The sequence below is a fragment of the Centruroides sculpturatus genome, unplaced genomic scaffold (genome assembly GCF_000671375.1).
Source record: "Centruroides sculpturatus isolate CEXI.00-Female unplaced genomic scaffold, Cexi_2.0 scaffold1107, whole genome shotgun sequence".
Classification (NCBI taxonomy): domain Eukaryota; kingdom Metazoa; phylum Arthropoda; class Arachnida; order Scorpiones; family Buthidae; genus Centruroides; species Centruroides sculpturatus.
This window is the reverse complement of record NW_019385422.1, coordinates 88,658-109,730: the sequence shown is the minus strand read 5'-3', so window position 1 is coordinate 109,730 and position 21,073 is coordinate 88,658. Positions and strand designations below refer to the sequence as shown.

The 21,073-nt window shown below is 32.2% G+C and overlaps 1 protein-coding gene across 2 annotated transcripts in view; it reads right to left on the bottom strand.

Annotated features, from left to right (window-relative positions):
• LOC111638836 (mediator of RNA polymerase II transcription subunit 1-like) overlaps positions 1-21,073 on the bottom strand; it is a 92,224-nt gene that overhangs the window by 60,785 nt on the left and 10,366 nt on the right. For both annotated transcript variants that reach the window (XM_023384589.1, XM_023384590.1), the window contains exons 2-4: positions 11,394-11,515; positions 7,743-7,821; positions 5,979-6,033 (exon numbers count right to left, since the gene is read on the bottom strand). In XM_023384589.1, coding sequence (XP_023240357.1) covers positions 5,979-6,033; positions 7,743-7,821; positions 11,394-11,515 — 256 coding nt within the window. The remainder of the gene's footprint in view (positions 1-5,978; positions 6,034-7,742; positions 7,822-11,393; positions 11,516-21,073) is intronic.

Genomic DNA, 21,073 nt, shown 5'->3' with positions numbered 1-21,073 from the left:
AAAAAAAAAAAAAAAAAAAATAGAAATCAATAACTTTAGAAAAAAAGTACAAAATTATAAGTAGTTATAAAGCTGAGAGCACCGTTAAAAATCTTTGCATCAAACCTTCTCTAAGTTCTTCTATGGTTTGTACTATTTTAAAACAAAAAAAACTATTTAAAAGAAATTAAAAATGTACAATCTTGAGAATTTTCTCAACAGAGGCATTACTGCTGCACCTAGCTGGCAAGTTGAGGAATTTTGGAAACTGCTCTTGGACAGATAGAAAAATAAGACCAAAAAAGAAATTCTGACTGAGATGAGGAAGATGACCAAAGGTATGTTTGATGTCATCCTACACTGCTATGTAAACAACAAATTGAAAAATTGTAAATTTGCCTTGTTTGAGTATTGGCCTCAGTAATTAACAGTTAACCCTTTCTTCTCGAGGGTACTGATCGGTCGGTACCCCATTGTTAAGCAAAACCATGAAGGTACTGATTTATAGGCATCCTAGTAAAAATAAATTTTTTAAAAATTTATCAACAACAGATGTCAGCACTTGATGGCAGCAAATTGTCTATCGTCAGTTTCACATGTTTTTGTCCAGGTGGTGTTTTGTTGACTTAAAAATTTTTAATTAATGCTTTTTTTTCTTAATTTATTTTTTTCCTGATAATTTTTTATTTCACTTTTTAGCATATTCATGCTATAATATTACTATAATAAGAAAAAATTCAAACTTACTCAAGCCTCTAACCAGTGTGAAAAAGGTAAAATTCAAAACAACAAATGTTTTCTGAACACCTTCTGTGTTCTTCATCAGGTAATCTAGCTGTATTCTTTCTTCTGGAGCACCGTCACAAAGTTTTTAAAATAAATCTAACAATGATAGTTCGATTGTCCAGTGCCCATTGCACACGCATTGTTCCCCGCTGTTCAGATTCGCATTAATTCTTCTCATACGCATGTATTTTTCCTATACGATGCAATATTCTTACGTTTGATATTACATGTCCCCGTGCATCATCTGTTATTAAATAAATCCTTAAGAATCTTTATGCAATAAGGCCTGCCAAAGCCAACGAAAGAGCCATTTCCTCCCAAGAATTAATGCACTCAGATGAAGTGGCCTTATATATATATCTCAGCACCTTATATATCTTTACAGCCTCCAGCCATTTGAGGTGGTCCATCCATGTTGTTTTGACTATTAGCACTGCCCCTTCAAAGTCCACAGTAATGCCTGGGTCAGAAACATATACTGAGAGTGACATGGTAGCTCTGTTGTATTGTATGTCTGATTTGTGTTCTCTTATTCTTACCCCCATCAAGCATTTCATTGATCCCATGTAGATCAAATCCCTACTGAATCTTTCATCCCTAACAGGGATTCGATAGATGCCTGGCAATTTAATCAGATCAGATGGGTCCTTTCCATTACGTAACATGTCAAACATAGTTGGGCCTCTCTTGTATGTAATGATGACATTACATTTTTTGGCGATAGTTGTATATACAGATCTCAAGACGGGGTTGAATGTAAGCAAAACCCTTTCAATATCAATACCGTGGTTGTCCCCCAGTGTCAACACAGAGGTGTTCTGAGACATTTGTGCTCTTTTGTGGCATTCTGAGATTCTCGGAATAAGATTGTGGTAGCCATGTGTATCGGCAATCTTCTCAATGTGTGTTAACTCTTCCCTAAGAGCCTCTTGAGTAGATGAATAAGTGTATGCTCTTCTAACCAATGATCTAAAAGCAGCTAATTTGTATTGGAACGGGTCAAATGAGTCACTCGGTATGTATGTGGGGCTTGCACATGGTTTATGATAGACAGTAGTGTGGATGTTGGGTCCCTGAATCCTGATATCAACATCTAAGAAATGAACATTAGTGTCGCTGTATTGATCCACTTCAAGTGACAGCCATAGGGATTATCATTCATCGCTTCAACAAACTGTGCCAAGTTTGGTGTTGTTTTCCATATAATAACAACATCATCTACGTATCTTCTATATAGCATGATGTCCTGATTTTAACATTATTGATCCACTTCAAGTGACAGCCCATAGGGATTATCATTCATCGCTTCAACAAACCGTGCCAAGTTTGGTGTTGTTTTCCATATAATAATGTGACAATCTGACGGTGTTCTTGAGATAATTAATATAATTTTAACGTAATAAATAATATATTTGAATTTCACTCAACTATATAAAAAGAATGATAAAATTTGGAATAATTAATAAAACATAACCTAATAAAGTTATAAATTTTTACATCCTGTGAAACTGCTCTGTCATGTAGCACTTTTTCTAGAACTGAGGATGTTTTGCTTCCTTCCTCCACGCCTCGTATCTTGGAATTTTGCACGCCACCTGCTGAAATGTCATAACCAATTTCTAAGAAAAATATTATGAAATAATTGGGGATAAAAGGGCTGATTAGCAGACTCTCGGGGAGTTCGTTCAGAAATTGCCATAGTGAGAGCTCCCAGTCAAACGACTGAACCTGTCCCGACTCCACCTTCCTTCGAAGAGATCAACAAGGGTCAACATGAACAACGAGGTAATATGATTGTAAACCCCTCTCTCTCGGGTTAGATTAATTTAACATAGAGATAAGATTCATCCATACCTAGGTATCCCCCATATTGTTATTACTTTGTATTATGTTATTCCTTTATATCCATTATATTGTAGTATTGTTAGTAATAATTAAACTGTTAATTTTATATTTAATGTCCTTCTTGTCTAGTATTCATTACTTATGCACAACCCACACAGAATCTTACCACTCGGGTTCTGAGAAAAATTAAGCCATCCAGTGACAAAGTGAGCAGGTCTAACAGATCTGACGACTGGACCCTTGACCCTCGTCCGTATTCTCACAATAACAATGTCATCTACATATCTTCTATATAGCATCATGTCCTGCAAGAATCTTGGAAAGGTCCTAGACTCGAGTTGTCTCACCATTAACTCACATAAGTCTCTGGACACCAGACTGCCTATCAGGACCCCTCTCGATTGTGAATATGTTATGAATAAGAGAACACAAATCAGACACAATACAACAGAGCCACCAAGTCACTCTCAGTATATGCTTCTGACCCAGGCATTACTGTGGACTTTGAAGGCGCAGTGCTAATAGTCAAAACAACATGGATGGACCACCTCAAATGGCTGGAGGCTGTAAAGATATAGAAGGTGCACACTTCATCTGAGTGCATTAATTCTTGGGAGGAAATGGCTCTTTCGTTGGCTTTGGCAGGCCTTATTGCATAAAGATTCTTAAGGATTTATTTAATAACAGATGATGCACGGGGACATGTAATGTCAAACATAAGAATATTGCATCGTATAGGAAAAATACATGCGTATGAGAAGAATTAATGCGAATCTGAACAGCGGGGAACAATGCGTGTGCAATGGGCACTGGACAATCAAACTATCATCGTTCGATTTATTTTAAAAACTTTGTGACGGTGCTCCAAAAGAAAGAATCCAGCTAGATTACCTGATGAAGAGTACATAAGGTGTTCAGAAAACATTTGTTGTTTTGAATTTTACCTTTTTCACACCGTTTAGAGGCTTGAGTTAGTTGAATTTTTATTATACACAGCCCGGTGTGCGTGTAGAAGTTATACTATAATAAGTTCATTCATGCTATAATAAGTTTATTCAGCTATAATAAGTCAACGTGTTATAAATATTCAAGTTGTGACCTTCAGTTCTGACATTTTATATATTTTTTATTTTAATCTAAAATATCAGCAAATGTTACATGTATTACTACTGATAATCATATGTTTATTACAAAAATTTATATTCTTGTTCGATATGAAGTGAATAAAGTATATTAGTTCATTATACTAGTTCATAGCAAAATAAAGTTTTGATTTCAAACAAATGTTTGATATAATGTGTGATAATTTCACAACAAATAAACAAACATGCATAAGTGTTATATAGAGTTGTACAAAACAATTTTTGAGTTCAACAGATGAACTCAAAAATTGTTTTCTGTCTCAGTGCCAGCAAAAAACTAGGTAACTAGACAATGTTAATTTTGACAAAAAGCTATAAATTATCAAGCTTATATGTCAGTTCTGATATATGCTATTTTCTTTCTTATAAATTTTTCTAATAAAATGTATTAAAAAATATTGTATTTAAAACTAAAGATATTAATAAATGTATGTGATTTTTTCATATGAATATAATGATAATTTGATTTTTGGTGAATTTTTAAAATAATATCACCTGACTGACCTATATTGCCTTAGGACAGATTACAAAATAATCATAAACAAGACTGCGGTGGTAATGGGTTAAGTATCATCATATTATATATAGTAGTGTGTCGTTTATCCGAATCAATTGGGGAATGCAGTTGTTCGGATAACTTATTTTTTGGATAATTGATTATGTAAGAACAAATATATTAACCTATTCCATATTCAAATTTTTCTCTGTTGTGTGTTGCTTTGTGTTGAATTTTCGTCAATGTTAAGCCTAACAAAAATTTTTTTAATAATAATAATCGTGGCTATTGTATCGTTAAAAATTATTTCTTTATTTTGTACAAACAAAATAAATATATTGAAAAATATAAAAACAAAACAATCATACTTTAGAAGTTAATCTAGTATCAAAAATGTTTGATTCAGCATGACACAGTCTGACTGGAACGCTTTCGGTTAACCAATGTTTCAGTTGATCAGCTTTCGGATAAACAACACTCTATTGTATATACATCTAGTGATATTCAACAAAAATTTCACAGTTCAGAAATCATGAGCAACATGCAGTCACTTCATTCAATGAAAAAATTAAATTTATTCTTTTCTTCTTCTTTTATCTTCAACATGAAACTGAATGTTAATTTATTGTTACAGACTGAATGTACAGGTATACCTCGACTTACGTTGTTCCCGATTATACGTCGTTTGTCAAAAAAGTATATGGAAAAATAAAAATCAAGTTTAAGTTATTTTATTCGACTTTACGCGTGTCCATCACAAATATTGAAGTCGTAATATCACTAGAAAAATGTTTAAAGCACATAAAATCATATTAAAATATATACATTTACAACTATGTACTGTATTTACAGTACATGCATTCGTAAATTTAGATTACTTTTTTCTGTACTATATTAAAAACTAAAATTTGTTTGTTTGTAAGCTTAAAATAGATCCTTATTAACCATACATTATTAAAAATGCATTAATAAATAAAATACAGAACCGGAATTGGCAATTTATGGTTTAGCCTAGTGACAAGTAGATTTGGAGACAAGTAAATTTGACTTACGTCATTTTTTGACTTAAGTCATTCTCCTGGAACCAATTACCGACGTAAGGCGAGGTATACCTGTATTATTATGTTGGATTTAGTAGATTATACTCAGTTAACACCGATGGCTGTGTACTATGCTGGACCAGAGTCAAGGCATAGCAACCAGAACAAAACTAAAATGAAATAAGTGTGTCAGTGTCTGTATTCAGGAATTTCCTGATAACATGACATGTCTTCAATATAGTGGCCTTCTTTAGTGTTATTTATGTATTTCTATTCAATTGTAATGTTCCTGGGCTTTTGTGTAGTGTGTGTGGTATCACCTGTAGAGGAGAGAACAACATGTACAATAAGCACTCTATCCATCCTCCACAGATGCCTTATTTTCTGAGCAAGTTCTGTATACTTGATAATTTTTTCAGTGAATCTGTTTTGTTTATTGTGAGTGTTTGGAATGGACATATCTATAATGTATGTGATTTTATTGTGTTTGTCAATGAGTGTGATGCCTGGTCTATTGTGGTAAACTGTTTTATCCGTGATTATGACTGTCATAGTATTATTATTATTATTATATTAAATAAAATAACAACAATATTATCATATAGGAATATTAAATAGTGTCCAATACTTTCTTATGATAGTATTTAAAATAATTACAAAAAAAAAAGGAAAACAAATTTATCATCTTACCCTTGCTGTCTTGTTATACTTTCCAACCTTTCCATCATTGATTGCAGTGATGTTACTAATATAAGAAATAAAAATAAATCATTACAATTAAAAAATAAATAAAATCAAAAACAAGAAATATAGAGAATAATTTAAAATCAAGCAAAATTTTAAATAATATAAATTTTAAATTATAAAAATACACTCTCTTCTAGTTTCTTCATTAAAAAGATATCTGTTTCATGACAATACTTGCATTTTGGTGCAGTTAAATTAATATCTAGCCTATTTTATATTTTCAATCCCTAAAAATGCTTTTTATTTCTTTTTTTTTATTTTTTTGTAAAAATTTCTGTTGAACTTCCTTCAGTTCATTATGTTATTTTCCATCACAATTTACCATGATATACTGGTTACATGCTGACTGATCATGCTGAGCAATCTTTCTGATTGTGATAAATGAACTTTTTATCTGTCTATAAAAAGTTCTGAAGATTCTGAAGTTATTTTGCTTTGAACAAATGCAGCTTATATGACAGATGCATTTCCTTTGCTTAAAGCCTTTGCCTTCTACTCTAATTTAATACATGTTACTTGTTTGGCACATACCTTATGCACAATATGTGAATTTCCAATAGTAAATAATTTGGATATCAGCAATGAAGAAGGTATTTTGCAAAGCACCATCATAAATTGCAAGATTTAATAAAAAATTTCTAACGCTTCAATTCGAAGCATTGAAGCATTAGAAATTTTATTAGTTATGGCACCTGGAATCAAAGCACTTCTGTATTATTGTGATCATTTAGAAACAGTCACTGTAGTTTTGAAAGAACTCTCTAATGCTGAACATGTGATGTGCTTGGCAACTGCTAAACAATATCCTCAGAAGACATCTTGTATATATATTCAATCCAATTTTTATTTCTACCTGTGGTCATTAGGAGAAATACCTGTCTTCTGGTAAACAGATTTCATTAATATAGAAATTGAAAACTAAAATAAATAATGTTTCTAAGAAAGTTAGATAAAAAAATACTGATTAAGTTAAAAAGTGTGTGCCAGGCTATGTCAAGAGATGTGGACACACTTCCAGGAGTGTAGATTTAAAAAATGTAACTACATTTTAAACATGCACTAATCTGTAGCATATCAGTGGAAACAGCATTCTCCATCCATAAAATGGTGCTGTTAGGAAAAAAAACCAAAGATTTACAATTGCTAACTTAGAGAAAGTAATTGCAGTGTATTTTTTATAATTACAAGTACAGAAAATTTGCAATTTTACTGAATATTCATAATTTTATTTTGTATTACTGCTTAATATATGCATTTGCTCCTATTCATATATCAATTAGTCTTTAATCTCTTTTCATAATATATAGTACAAAAATTGTTTGCCTTATATTTAAAGATGTTTACCTAACTGATGATAGCCATTTACACCAAGGAACCAAAATGCATATTAGACATATAAGGCAGTAATAGTTTCATGTGTGTGTTAACCTTTCAAATAAATAATGTACTATGTATGTGTAAAAAGTATTTTTGTACTATATACTCCTAACCACTCATTCCTTTATATTATAGGGCTAATTTTAAGTGCCTATTTCAGGCACCTAAAACTGAATTTTTTGCTGCTAGAAAATCTAAAGTTTATTAATGATTCAGATAACTTGATTAAACATTCATTCCAAAAAACAACTATTTTAAATTTTAACTGACATCAAGAGATTTAATTTATATATTAATTAAATAAAAATTAGAATAATAGTTCTTTTATACCTTTAATGGATTTTTGGATGGTATCAAGACATTTCTGTAATTGATTTCTTTCAATATTATCAATCAGATGACGTTTATCCTTAAAAAAAAAAAATTATTTAAACAGAAAGTAAAGACATTTTGGCTTTATTAACATTATATTATATTACAAATTACTGTACAAATAAAAAGGTAAATACGAGGGCTATTTTTTAAATAAGGTCCATTTGTGAATGAGAGTGAGAATGACAAGTGATTGCGGCAGTGCACATGTGCGTCTGCTCTGAGCATGCTTTGCGTGCATTTAGACACCATTTGCAGCCGTATTGTCTGTCTGTGTGCTGAGATCTAAAAGTTTATAATGTTTAAGAAAATTGAGTTGCCCGCCGACTATGAGATATGATCTGTTATTCGATTCTTGAGAGCAAGAAACTTGGCAGCAGTGTAAATTCACCATCAGATTTGTGAAGTTTATGGTGATAATGCTATGAATGATAGCAAAGTTTGAAAAAGGGTGAGAATGTTCAAGGACCAGAGGGTTAATGTTCATGATGAGCCATGCCGTGGCCAACCTTCTCTGATTTCTGAAGATTTGGTTTGTGATGTGGATAACAAAATTCGAGAGGACTGACAATTTACAATTTCAATGTTATCAATTGAATTTCCACAGGTTTCAAGATCAGTTTTGTATACCATTGTTTCAGAGAAACTGAATTATCGAAAATTGTGTTCTCAGTGGGTTCCAAGACTGCTTTCTGACAATCACAAAACAAAAAGATTGGACAGTGATTTATCGTTTTTGACTCGATACGATCAGGAAGGATATGAATTGTTGGACCACATTGTTACAGATGAGACTTGGGTGTCTCATATGACTCCTGAGTCCAAGCAACAGTCAATGAAATGGTGACACACATCTTCGCCAACCAAAGTGAAAGCCAAACAGTCCATTTCAGCACAAAAAATTGTGGCAACTGTCTTTTGGGACAGGAAAAGGATTTTGTTAGAGGATTTTATGCCGAGAGGCATAATAATCAATTCTGATGCATATTGTGTGACCTTGAGAAAATTCCAGCATGCCATACAAAACAAATGGCATGGTCTACTGTCTTCCAGTGTGATGTTGCTCCATGACAACACAAGGCCACATGTTTCTGCACAAACACAAGGTCTAATCAGTTCTTTTGGATGGGAACAACTGGATCATCCACTTTACAGTTCAGACCTTGCACCCAGTGATTTTCACTTGTTTCAATACTTAAAGAAGTTTTTGGTGGTTAATGGTTCAACAATGACGAAGAAGTGAAAACTGCAGTCATGGATTAAACTTTTTCACAGGCGGCAGATTTCTTTGAAGTTGGAATTCAAAAAATTGTTGAATGGTATGACAAATGTTTAAACAAAAATGGAAATTATGTAGAAAAGTAGATAAAAGTATGTAGAATATGGGAAAAAATATATTTTAATGATATTTACAGTATTTTTCTTCTTATTGAAAAATGGGCCTTATTTAAAAAATAGTCTTCATACTATTAAATCTAACTATAATACAAAAAAAATTTGTGTTAACAGAATCAGAATTAATATACAAAAATTAATAATAAGTCTATAAAATTCATTTAGAAATAGGTCTAATAAAACATATTTATTTGAAAAATCTATTAAAGAAATTATTATATTACAAACACCTTCCACATATTTATTTACTAATTATTGTTTAAAAATATTTTACTATCATCTGTTACTACTTTCTTAATAATATATAATATACTTTAAAAAGGCATTATTTTTTATGTAAGAAATAGACATTAATTAAAGATCTCAGAGTTTTATTTATCTTGTCTTTGCATTTAAATATAACTATGAAATATAAAAAAATACTTTAATTTCCTGCCTACAATCTATAGAAGTAAGTTTTCCTTGACAAAAGTTTATTATCATATAATTTGTACAAGCTCATGTTATCTTTTAATTGCTTTTTGGCAAATCATCAGCAATGATATTATACAAGTTGTAAGAACATTTAATAATTAAAAAAAAAAAAAAAAAGGTTCTCAAATCTAAGAAAAAAATTAAACAATTCATTAGATTTCTGGATTTGAATTCTGTTTGATTAACATTATAAAAAGACTTAGATATATTAAGTTTCACAATTGCAGAAAAGTAGCCTGATGTAATCTGATGGTTGTTTGAAAAAGCATATTAAATGCAACTACAGTTAATGATCTTGAATGTTCATTTTGTTGTTTTTTCATTTAAATTAAGGTAGATGTTCCAACTGTAAAAGGCTTATGAAAGTCGGTTGAAAATGTTTTATATTGAAATATATTGTTGGAGTCATACTAGGTGTACTGCCTCTTTCACTCTTGTTTTCTCCTTTATTTGAATATAGTAATAAAATATAGATACATATATTCAATACTTTCATAAATTAACACTGAACATGTTATAGTGTGTGTTAAGGATGGAAAATCTGCAGAGTTACTTGATGTTATGCTATATCAAACAACTACAGATTTTGTCCCATATTTTTTGCCGATGACAGAGTGTGGTGCAAACGTGCCAATCACAAGAAGTGGAAGAATACAGAATAATTTTTACATTCTGTATGAAGTAAGGATGAATAGACTATAGATTTGATTCAAAGTCTGAAAATTTCACAAGTGAGCCCATCCTGATATGATCTGTTTCATCTATCACATAGTCACCTAGATTATGTGCATGACTACCATGTCACCACATAATCACCATGATTATGATGAGCATGCATAATCGACCTATGTATATGAGAGTAAAAAGTTAAAAAAACATTCTTATCACTTGGCCATCTGCTTTTGTAAAAAATAAACATAGAAAATACTGTTCTGACCGTGACCTTAACTTTGGCAAGTTAACTGGAAAAATAAAAGGCAGATATCTGGTGTCTGTTGTTGCTGCACAGTATGGTTTGAGCAGGTCTACAGTAGGCTGCAGTTCAATCTTATCTAAGAAAGATACAGTACAATCAAGAAGACTCAAGCAGCTTAAGGAGTAACAAAAATCATATCTGAGAAATAAAGAACATTGAAGAGCTCATAATAGAACCTGAAATTGATCTGACAACAGAAGAACGCCAAGAAAACATATCTCGCCAAGAAACTTGGCGAGATATGTTTTCTTCTGAAAAAAGAGGATTAATGCCGACATCTGCTATTAAACATCTTTTGAAGTGGGATAATGTCAGAACAACAGTCTTAGAATGGCATCCAAACCAAGTTGAGGTTAATAGACTTAGGAATCTCTACAATTACAATGCTATTAATTACTTCAGAAAAATCTTGAAGAAGAGAGAAAAGCAATCGACATTAGACAGATACTTTAACCCCCACAAACAGAAAAATCATGACTAATAAAAATGCAAGACTGTGTATATATGTATTTTTATTATTACATATAAATAAACATAGTAAGAAAGTATATATTTTTTTATTTTTTGAGGTCTCCAGACCAAATTAATCAAATTCCCATAAAAACCTACGGTATATCAATAATTGATTAATGAGCAATTCGGATAGCAAACAAAGTCTTGGAACGGATTATGTTCGTTAACCGATCACCCACTGTATATACTAATGTCAATATTTAAATAATATAGTAATCATGAGTAATTAGAATATATTTATAATTTTTTACCGCCATTCTAATAGCTTTGGTCATGTCACTCCAGGATTTATAATGTGAAGCTTTTGTGCGCAATTTCTCCATAAGGTTTTCCAACGGGTCATCTTTCTCCACGTCTCCGTTAACTTCTGGAACTAAAAAACAAAAAAATTATTTGTCATTATTTTCAGTTTTAACATAATAGCATTTGATCTATTGAACCAATAATTAGCATGCTGAAATCTTTTAAGTATAAGTATGAAATTAATTGTCAGCATACTTTATTTGTTTATGCCGTGCATATATTTGCATGTATAAAAATAAATATATATAAATAAACACACAAAAAATATGACAGTCAAAATTTTGTAGGAAAAATTTAATTCTTTACTACAAAATTTTTAAATTTAAATAAACCATAATTTAGTAAAACTGATGAACACACTCAACACCAAATTAGTACAATTAATAAATAAACACTGTCAGTGTATATTTATTACACATAACTTAATGTTTATTATTTAATAAACGTAAATTTCTGTAAATTTTATATATATTATTTATATTTTGATAGATAATATATAATTTTAATAATATATTATAAATAAAGATAACATATATATTTTCTGATACATATATTTATATCAAAAATAAACCGAACTTTTGATAACAACAGTTGTCATTGCAAACATGTGCATTTGAGCATACAGGTAACCCACGTATAACATGGCACTTCTATAGCACGGATTCACTCTAACACAGTTTGAGAATTGGTACCATCCCCGTATAACACAGTACTGTTATAGCACGGATTCACTCTGACATGGTTCGAGAATTGGGTAAAACCCTCATACAACATGAAATGTAATAAATTTTTACATACTTAAGTAATAATAGTTCATGAAAATTATTATTTTCGTGAATTATTAGTACTTAAGTATGTAAATTTTCTTTTCTCGCCTTCTGTCGATACACATGGTCCTTCTTGAAACTTGTTTCAGTGTTGCCAGATGTTTTTCCCTTATTCCATACTTTCTTTATTCTTCGTAAGTGCTTAGCACCATATAAAGAAAATTATAAAGATCTTTTAACTAGAAGCGAGCAATCTAAAATTACATACTTTTTGCAAAAGGTAAAGCATGGATCTGAAGATAATGTAGAAAAATGCTCATAGGATAAGGATAACTTGCCAAAAAGAAAACACTCAGTTAATAGTGCTTTTAGTGATGATGAAGAAAACATTGTTTAATTTATATTAATATGTATCACTTAAGAAAGTTTTAATAAAGATATTTATCTTAATTATGAAAATATAATAGCATGTTTTTTAATTTTTGGAACCTAACCCTCCTTTTTGTACTAGTTCTTTGTTTTGTGTAACATGGATTCGCATAACACAGCAATTTTTTGGAACGTAACTACCGTGTTATATGGGGGTTACCTGTATTCTTAAACATGGCAGTACTTGTTCAATATGCAGAAGTGTCTCTATTCAGATGGACTAAACACGAAACAGCAAAGTATTACAGAATGTAGCTACGCACTACTGAATTTCTGAACTGATGCAACAAAACAACATTAAATTCAGCATCAAACCTGGTAAAAACTTTACTGAAATATTTAATCTACTTACAGAGTGTAAACTAATGACACCATGTTACATACTTAAGTGTACAAATGATAAGCATTTTAAAGAAGGCCATAAATCAAAAGAGAACCATTCCTATCAACACAGATCAGCTTCAGCAAAAAACATAAATGATTTCCTAAGTTTGCAGAGGATGAAGATAGACTGTGGACAATCAATAAATGATTTGATCACATTTTGGAAATTTTTCATGGCTCTGCACATGACATTCATTATGATGACTTAAATGTGCATCATATTTGTTCTCACTATTCTAAAGAAGTTAACAGATGAGTAATGCAAAGAACATACACTCATCAGTGGAAAATTGATCAATGTCAATAAAGACCCAGATATCTTAAACTGATTACTGGTAGTAAAATCTGGTATTTCTTAATTGACCTCCATTCTCAAAACATTTTACATTACAAACAAATACTCCTCATTTAAAAGATATGTGTTTTCAATGTATTCACCTACCGTTTGGTGGCTGAAAGATGTACTAATGAAACATATATATGCAAATCAACAGCCTACTATTTACCACTATTTAACTACTAAGACTATTGACTACTATTAAACTAATAAGATAGGTGTAAAATGAAAATATGTATTTGGTTGATAAAAACTAGAAAAGAATTAATAATCAGTATTGCTCTGTGTATCAGTGTTGCTCTGTGTAAAAGTATAAAAGTACTGAGATTTCAGTTTATGTCCTTTGAATAATATTTTAATAAGACAGTAACCTGATGTGTTACCGGCCAAACCTGATTTCAGGCCAAACTAGTTTATCCTACGCTTGCCAAGATATACTAATTTAGCCTAGGACAATCTAGTTTGGCCTAAATACTTCAGGCTTAACTAGTTTGTCCTAGGCCAAACTGATTTATGTACTACAAATAGGTGCCAGTGTAAAAAAAAATGATTTTGTGTAATTCGAAATGCCACCACAGTACACCCAGTGGTTAAAGTGTACCTAGGTAACCCCAATGGCGATGCTTCAGTTAGGTTAACTACATTTTTAGTAGACATTTCTTTTTTTTTTCTTTTGTTCAAGAATTACCATGAATCAATAACTAGTGACGTTAAACAATGGGCGGCCTGCCAGCGGCTCCCCTCCGGGAGGAGTCCAGCGGGACCACGAACAGTCCGAAGTGCCGCCATTGAGGTTACCTAGGAACACTTAACCCACCCTGTAAAAATAAATAAAAGATTAAATATTTTATATGTTACACTAAGAAACACAAACAAGTTAATTTTTAATTTTAGTTTGACTTTAAAAGTTATTTTTATTATTTCGTTTGAATTTTTGAAAATATTTTTGATTGTTAATTACCTTTAAAAGTGCATGGCTTAATAAAAAAAATACAAACTGATAAGTACTGATTAGCTTATTTTTATTTTATAGTTTTGTACAAGTGTTGTGTTACTTCTAATCAATACCATTTTTTATAATTAAGTAGACTATGTTTGAATAAATATTGTTCATCTAATTGATTGCCTTTTAATTTTATTTTAACCATTAATATACTTAAATCAACCTGGCCAACCCGCGGGCCATATGCTATGCAGCCCATCACATTAAATTGTGTGGCCCACTAAGCGATATTATATATCTATTAAAACTTTCGTTTTCCATTTTGTGTATACCAAAACAATTAAATAAATGAAAATTTGCATGTGTCATTGTTATAATGTGCAAGTGTGAGTATGAACTCTTGGTATAACAATGAAATTTTATTCATTTTGTATCTGTTTTACTTTTTTAAAAGCATGTTTGCCTAAATTGTGGCCCATTATAATGTTACACGTGATCAAAGTGGCCCGCAAAAAAATTTAGATTGGCCAGGCCTGACTTAAATAATAATTCTAAATCAGTTCGACCTAGGACAAACTAGTTAAGCCTAAAGTATTTAGGCCAAACTAGATTGTCCTAGGCTAAACTAGCATATCCTGACACGCATAGGACAAACTAGTTTGGCCTGAAATCGGGTTTGGCCACTAACATATATAAATAGTAAAGTAGTAATAATATATTTACATCTTCCTGATTTCTCAGAATTAGATACAATTACATTCAAATTTTTTCAATATTAATTCAATGTCACAATGAATTTAAGGAAGACATTTGTAAGCATAATGCTGCTATGGTAATGACTTTTTTTATTTTGCTCTTTAATCTCACAATATACTGTGTTTTGTATTTAAAGCCTTTCATCTACATTTGATGCTCATTTAAAATCTCCAATATATTTAATTATACTATATTACTAACACTTACTATATGTGTCTCATAAATTTCTCATCAAACATGCTGAAAATACAAAATGCATTCTACAGGTCTTTGAAAATGTGAATAGGTTTACTTTGTTACTATTAATATTTATATGAGTACACAATTTGCACTCATAGCACAATTCATCAAAAAAGTATCTTCAAAATGATAGCAGAAATTTCTATTTGTGAAGAATTTTTTTTAAAGAAATTTCTTAAAATTAGAATAAAACATTAGTTGAGTTGAACTACAGCATCCCTTGATTTCAACAATTAACATATTAAAACAACAGATTTTTTTATTGTTATTTATATTTAAAATATAGTTAGTTAATAAATTAATTAAAACTTAATGTAAATAACATTATGTAAAATGTGAATTGAAACCAAAATTACAATAAAACAGAAATTTACAAGACAACTAATTCAACAAAAATAGCTAAAATAAAATAATGAAATGTGTAATATGATATAAATTAGTTTAAACTAAATTCATTAACATTCCTCTGAAATAACTTTGTAAAATTTTTCCACTTTTACAGCAATGTACAATAGTCACAGAAACATTAAATCACAATTTTGATTCCTATTTTGCAGGAAATAAATTCTCGTGAACAGTGGGATGCATCTAGAGGGCCTATATATACAGTATTCTCCAACAGAAATGTGCCATAGGAGATTGTGGGGAGAAACTTATAGGCAAAGCATTAGAACAAGTACAGTAAGACGTAACTTAATGCTGATTTGATATAACACGGTCTGCTCAAAGCCTAAAAAAGGCTCAAAATTTACACTGATTTAAATTATCATGGCATTTCATTGATTTGTACATAATACGATTATTTGCGAACACAAACCAATCATAAAAGGTAGCAAAAAGGTGTACTTTCTTTAAATCTATGTTTGTTTGGTGCTATTTTGGAAAAAATATATCATCATCATGGATGCCATAGGAAATATCGATTTTGCTTGGCAAGAATTAACTGATAAATGCACATAGTATGGAAGAAGTTATGGCTGAAGGTATCCAAGAATTCTCAATGAGAAGAGCCTATCACTGTATCATTAGGTTGACCAAGCTAAACCTAATCAATATAGCAGGACTAGGAGATATAGACAAGCAGGATATTGAGGAGTTACTGTAGGTTTCTGGTGAGAGCCTTACCAACGATGATCTTCAAGAACTGGCAGAACAAGGAATCCATGTAGAACTGGAAAATGGTTATTCTGAAAATGAAGAACCCAAAAAATTTCTCTGCAGATTTCCTTAGTAAAAGTTTGGTAACGATAACCGAAATCATTGATCCAATTGTAGCGAATGATCCAGATTTTGAAAGGAGTGCAAAAAGCAAAATGAGGTGTTTTGGATGCAATCTTCTGCTACCAACATTTGCTTAAGGAGAGAAAAAAGCAACAACTTTACGACTTTATTGCAAAAAAAACAATATTTTCAGAAAAATCAGTACCTTCGTCACAAAAAATGAACTAATTAATATATTATTATACATTTCTGTGTGCATATGTTTATGTGTTATTTAACATATATTATTATACAAATTAATATAAAAATAATTTAAAATTAAAGTAAAATTTATTTTTTATTTTTGGTCACATGTTCCCCTATCCCTATTTACTCTATGTTAAAATGGTCTCATTTAACACTGTTTCGCTTAGCGCTTTGTCATTTAGGAACGCATCCCCCGTTAAGAGGGGTCTTACTGTATATACACACACNAAATATATATATATATATATATACTATTTTGTATTTGTATTATTTTGTATTTTGTTTTCTCATGTCTAATATAATAAGTATGAGAAGTGAAAATGAGAAATATGGTTGATAAAAAAAAAGCAAACAATAATATCAATACAACACAAAAACAATAAAACAGTCAACAACAAAATATGGTATAATTTTATTAACTTATATTTTTTGATATTTTATCGTTTTAGAAGACAAAAAATGAATTCCTGAGAACTGATTGCTACCAATTAAATATATTGTGCTACAATGAATTGTGAAAAATGACAGATATAAAATTTTAAAATTTTGAATTCCAGTATATTGTAATAACATACTTTGTTATACTTTTATTTTCTTTCCTTCAAAATAAATAAAAATAAATTTTTACATTAGTTATACAGTATTAACAATTTAATGTAATAAAAATGTTGACAATTTCAATTTGAAATTTTCTTCAATATAAAGAAATTTTCATTTTGTTGCTTTTTGATGACATACATTAAATAAATCACTCTGCTAATATAATTTATATTTTCCAAGTTGACAGAAAGCCATAAATCCTTCTTTTTTTCTTTATTTCTTATAATGTATTTCAACTATGCATTTTATTTTTTTAATTTAGTACATTTGATTTAGTTATTTTTAATTAAAGTAGCTATTTTCTTTATATAACAAGTATATTACACACAAACATACACACATATATACTAATTTAATATACATTGAATTAATTTAACAATTTGTCGGGGTAAAATCGTCCGACATACGATTTCCAGCGCTTTTCCATATTTTTAAACGAATGACAGTTGTCACCATGGGAACGCCGATCAGACAACTTTTGGAAACTCGACCGCGGATTGGCTGGAAGACATTGTACCACCAGCGGACGTCTTGTAGCGCTACTAAGCGCTGATTGGTGGAATTCCATTTCCTTCAATCTGTATAAAAGGATTGAGTTTAGGCGGGAAGTTTAGTTCGCCTAGGACAAATCAAGGGAACTCACGTTCGTCTAACTTCGCCTAAGCTGGCCTAGAAAATTGTTTCGCCTCACTGTGCAGTAACTAACGTTGGAAGGAGTTCGTCGCAAGGTGTTCTTTTCGATGGACCTGTTGTTGTGGATTAAAAGTATTTGAACATTGTTACACCTGATGTTTTGTAATTGTTGTTTGTGAACTTTTGTAACTGTACATATGTTTTACTTGTAATATAAACGTTTTTGTGAAAATTCAGTAACGTCTATTCTCATTGTGAATTTGACTGGCGTAGTCTCGACAGGATTACCTTGGATTACCTTTGGATTACTTTTGGATTACCACGGATCGGAAAGGCTGATCTGCGACGGACATAAGGACAGAACAACACCGGCCATCATTGACCCAAGTAAATCTTTATTTTACTCGCTAGCACAGAGATGCCTAGATGCGCAAAATCGCAGGGTTTGGAAACGAGATTGGGAAGATGATGGGCTGACCAAGGGACGAAAGACAGGCAGAGACAGATGGGGCGGGACAAAGGCATCCCAGAAGACGATCTCAAATTGATGAGACTACGGGTTAAACTCACGGAAGCCGAGGCGAGGGAAGCAGAACGCTTATTAGAGCAAGGAAGGCGGCTCTTCGAGGCACGGAGCTCAGCAGGTCGGGCCGTCAAGAGAAAGTAGACGACCCAGGACACTAGAGGGGAGCTCGTTCTGAGCAGAAAGCATCCAGTAAGGCCAAACAGGCACGGCTTGTAACTACGAGCAAGACATCCCTAGCATACGAACTGTCAGTAGCGAGGGTAACAGTGTGTGATCAACCAAAGGTCGAGGAGTTGCCAAACAGAAGTAAACTAGTAGGCGGCAGAAATTGTCTTTCAGCTACAGTTGACTCTGGGGATGAGATTTCGGTCATAAGGGAATCATTGGTGGCAGAAACGAAGGGATAAGTCCAACGAGTTGGATCCTTCGGTCACCGGATTGGTGGCGGAAACGAAGGGAGAAATCAAACGGGTTGGATCCTTCGGTCACCGGATTGATTTGATAGCGGTCCTGATAGGGTTGTGGGAGGAAGACCTCACAGGTTGTGTGAGTTGGCAATGGTGACTTGTGTTGTGACAGGCAAGTTACACCAGACCACAGATGTTAACTGTGGTATGCCTCTTGTATATTCCAATTGTTTATTTTATTGTATTCCTCATTACATTGTATTTTCAACCTTATTTCTGATCCCACCCGGTTATGTTTCACGGCACCGGGATGTACTATGTATATTTTTATTTTAATAAATAACTGAACTGAACTGAAAAGACCACGGATGCCCTAGTATCGGAGGAGGATTACCGAATGATATTAGACCAGAAGGAGGAACTCCAGAGAAAGGGAGAAAGACAAGTAAAGGAGCTAAGGATAAATGGAAGCAGTTCTCCCAGGGGAAGGAGCCGGAACCTCTCTCAGAGGCGGAGGGAGGTGGTAGTATCGACAGCAGGGGAAAGGGGATGGATTTATGGGCTGCCCAAGTCCAGGAAGTGTTGCTCTCCCAGTCGCGGGAGCCCACCAGAATCGAGAACAACGAGTTGAGCGTCAAGGACGGTTTAAGCCACCGTCAGGATAGGGGGTACGACAGACCCGTTAAACAGGGTTTTGTTCGTCAGGTCGGACACCAGAAGGGAAACTACGTGGTAACGCAGGGCATCTCTGCACGTAGACAGGTAAACTTCCCAGATGTTCCAGAAGAATGGGTCAGTCCGATATTGGACGATTTTTGTAAGATTGTTTGGTGTTGTGAAGGGAATCAAACAGGCTTAAGTAAGCTCGGTTTGATCATCGGCCGTGGAGGTGTCGGGGTAAAATCGTCCGACATACGATTTCCCGCGCTTTTCCGTATTTTCAAACGAACGACAGTTGTCACCATGGGAACGCCGATCAGACAACTTTTGGAAACTCGACCGTGGATTGGCTGGAAGAAATCGTACCACCAGCGGACGTCTTGTAGCGCTACTAAGCGCTGATTGGTGGAATTCCATTTCCTTCAATCTGTATAAAAGGATTGAGTTTAGACAGGAAGTTTAGTTCGCCTAGGACAAATCAAGGGAACTCACGTTCGTCTAACTTCGCCTAAGCTGGCCTAGAAGATTGTTTTGCCTCGCTGTGCGGTAACTAACATTGGAAGGAGTTCGTCACAAGGTGTTCTTTTCGACGGACCTGTTGTCGTGGATTAAAAGTATTTGAACTTTGTTACACCTGATGTTTTGTAATTGTTGTTTGTGAACTTTTGTAACTGTACATACGTTTTACTTGTAATATAAACGTTTTTGTGGAAATTCAGTAACAACGTCTCATATATTGTTGTGAATTTGACTCAATTAATTTTAATAAAAAGTTTAAAATAAATTGTACAACTATTTTTATATTTACATTCATTATCTATATTGTAAAATATCTTATAATCCAAGAGATATTTAATAGAAAGTACATTACATAAAATTAAACTTTCAATTAATTCAAAAACTTATTTTATTGTATTATAAAAGGTGGCAAAGTAATTATCTCAATTTAATAGAAACAGATGGCAGAGCAGCTGTGCATTTTTATCATCCTAAATCAGAAACACAATCAATTCTATATTTCATAAAGCTGAAATTACATGAAAAATTCTTAACACATGCAGAACCAATAACCACTGTGAAGAAAACAAAAAACTATCCCAAGACAAACATTTTCCAACTCCTTCTGAGTTCTTCAGGCACTATAATGGTTACCAGATGGAATGTCATTCAGAACATAACCTAGTAAACCATAAAATTTGAATATAATAGACTAATGTTGTGGTCATTAACAAGAAAAAGTAAACATCAGTGAAAGCTGGTCAAATGAAATTTGTATTATGCCAAACAACTACCAGATTCTATTGGGTTATTTATCTGTGTTTTAAATTTAATTAATTTCTAAATAATTTGTCCTAGAGGGAGGTGTTAGGGCAATTTATTTAGAAATCAATTAAATTTAAAACATGGATAAACAGCCTGTTGGAATCCAGTAGCTGTTTGGTGTAATACAAATTTATTGAGTTTGAGAGCTGTCTGTTT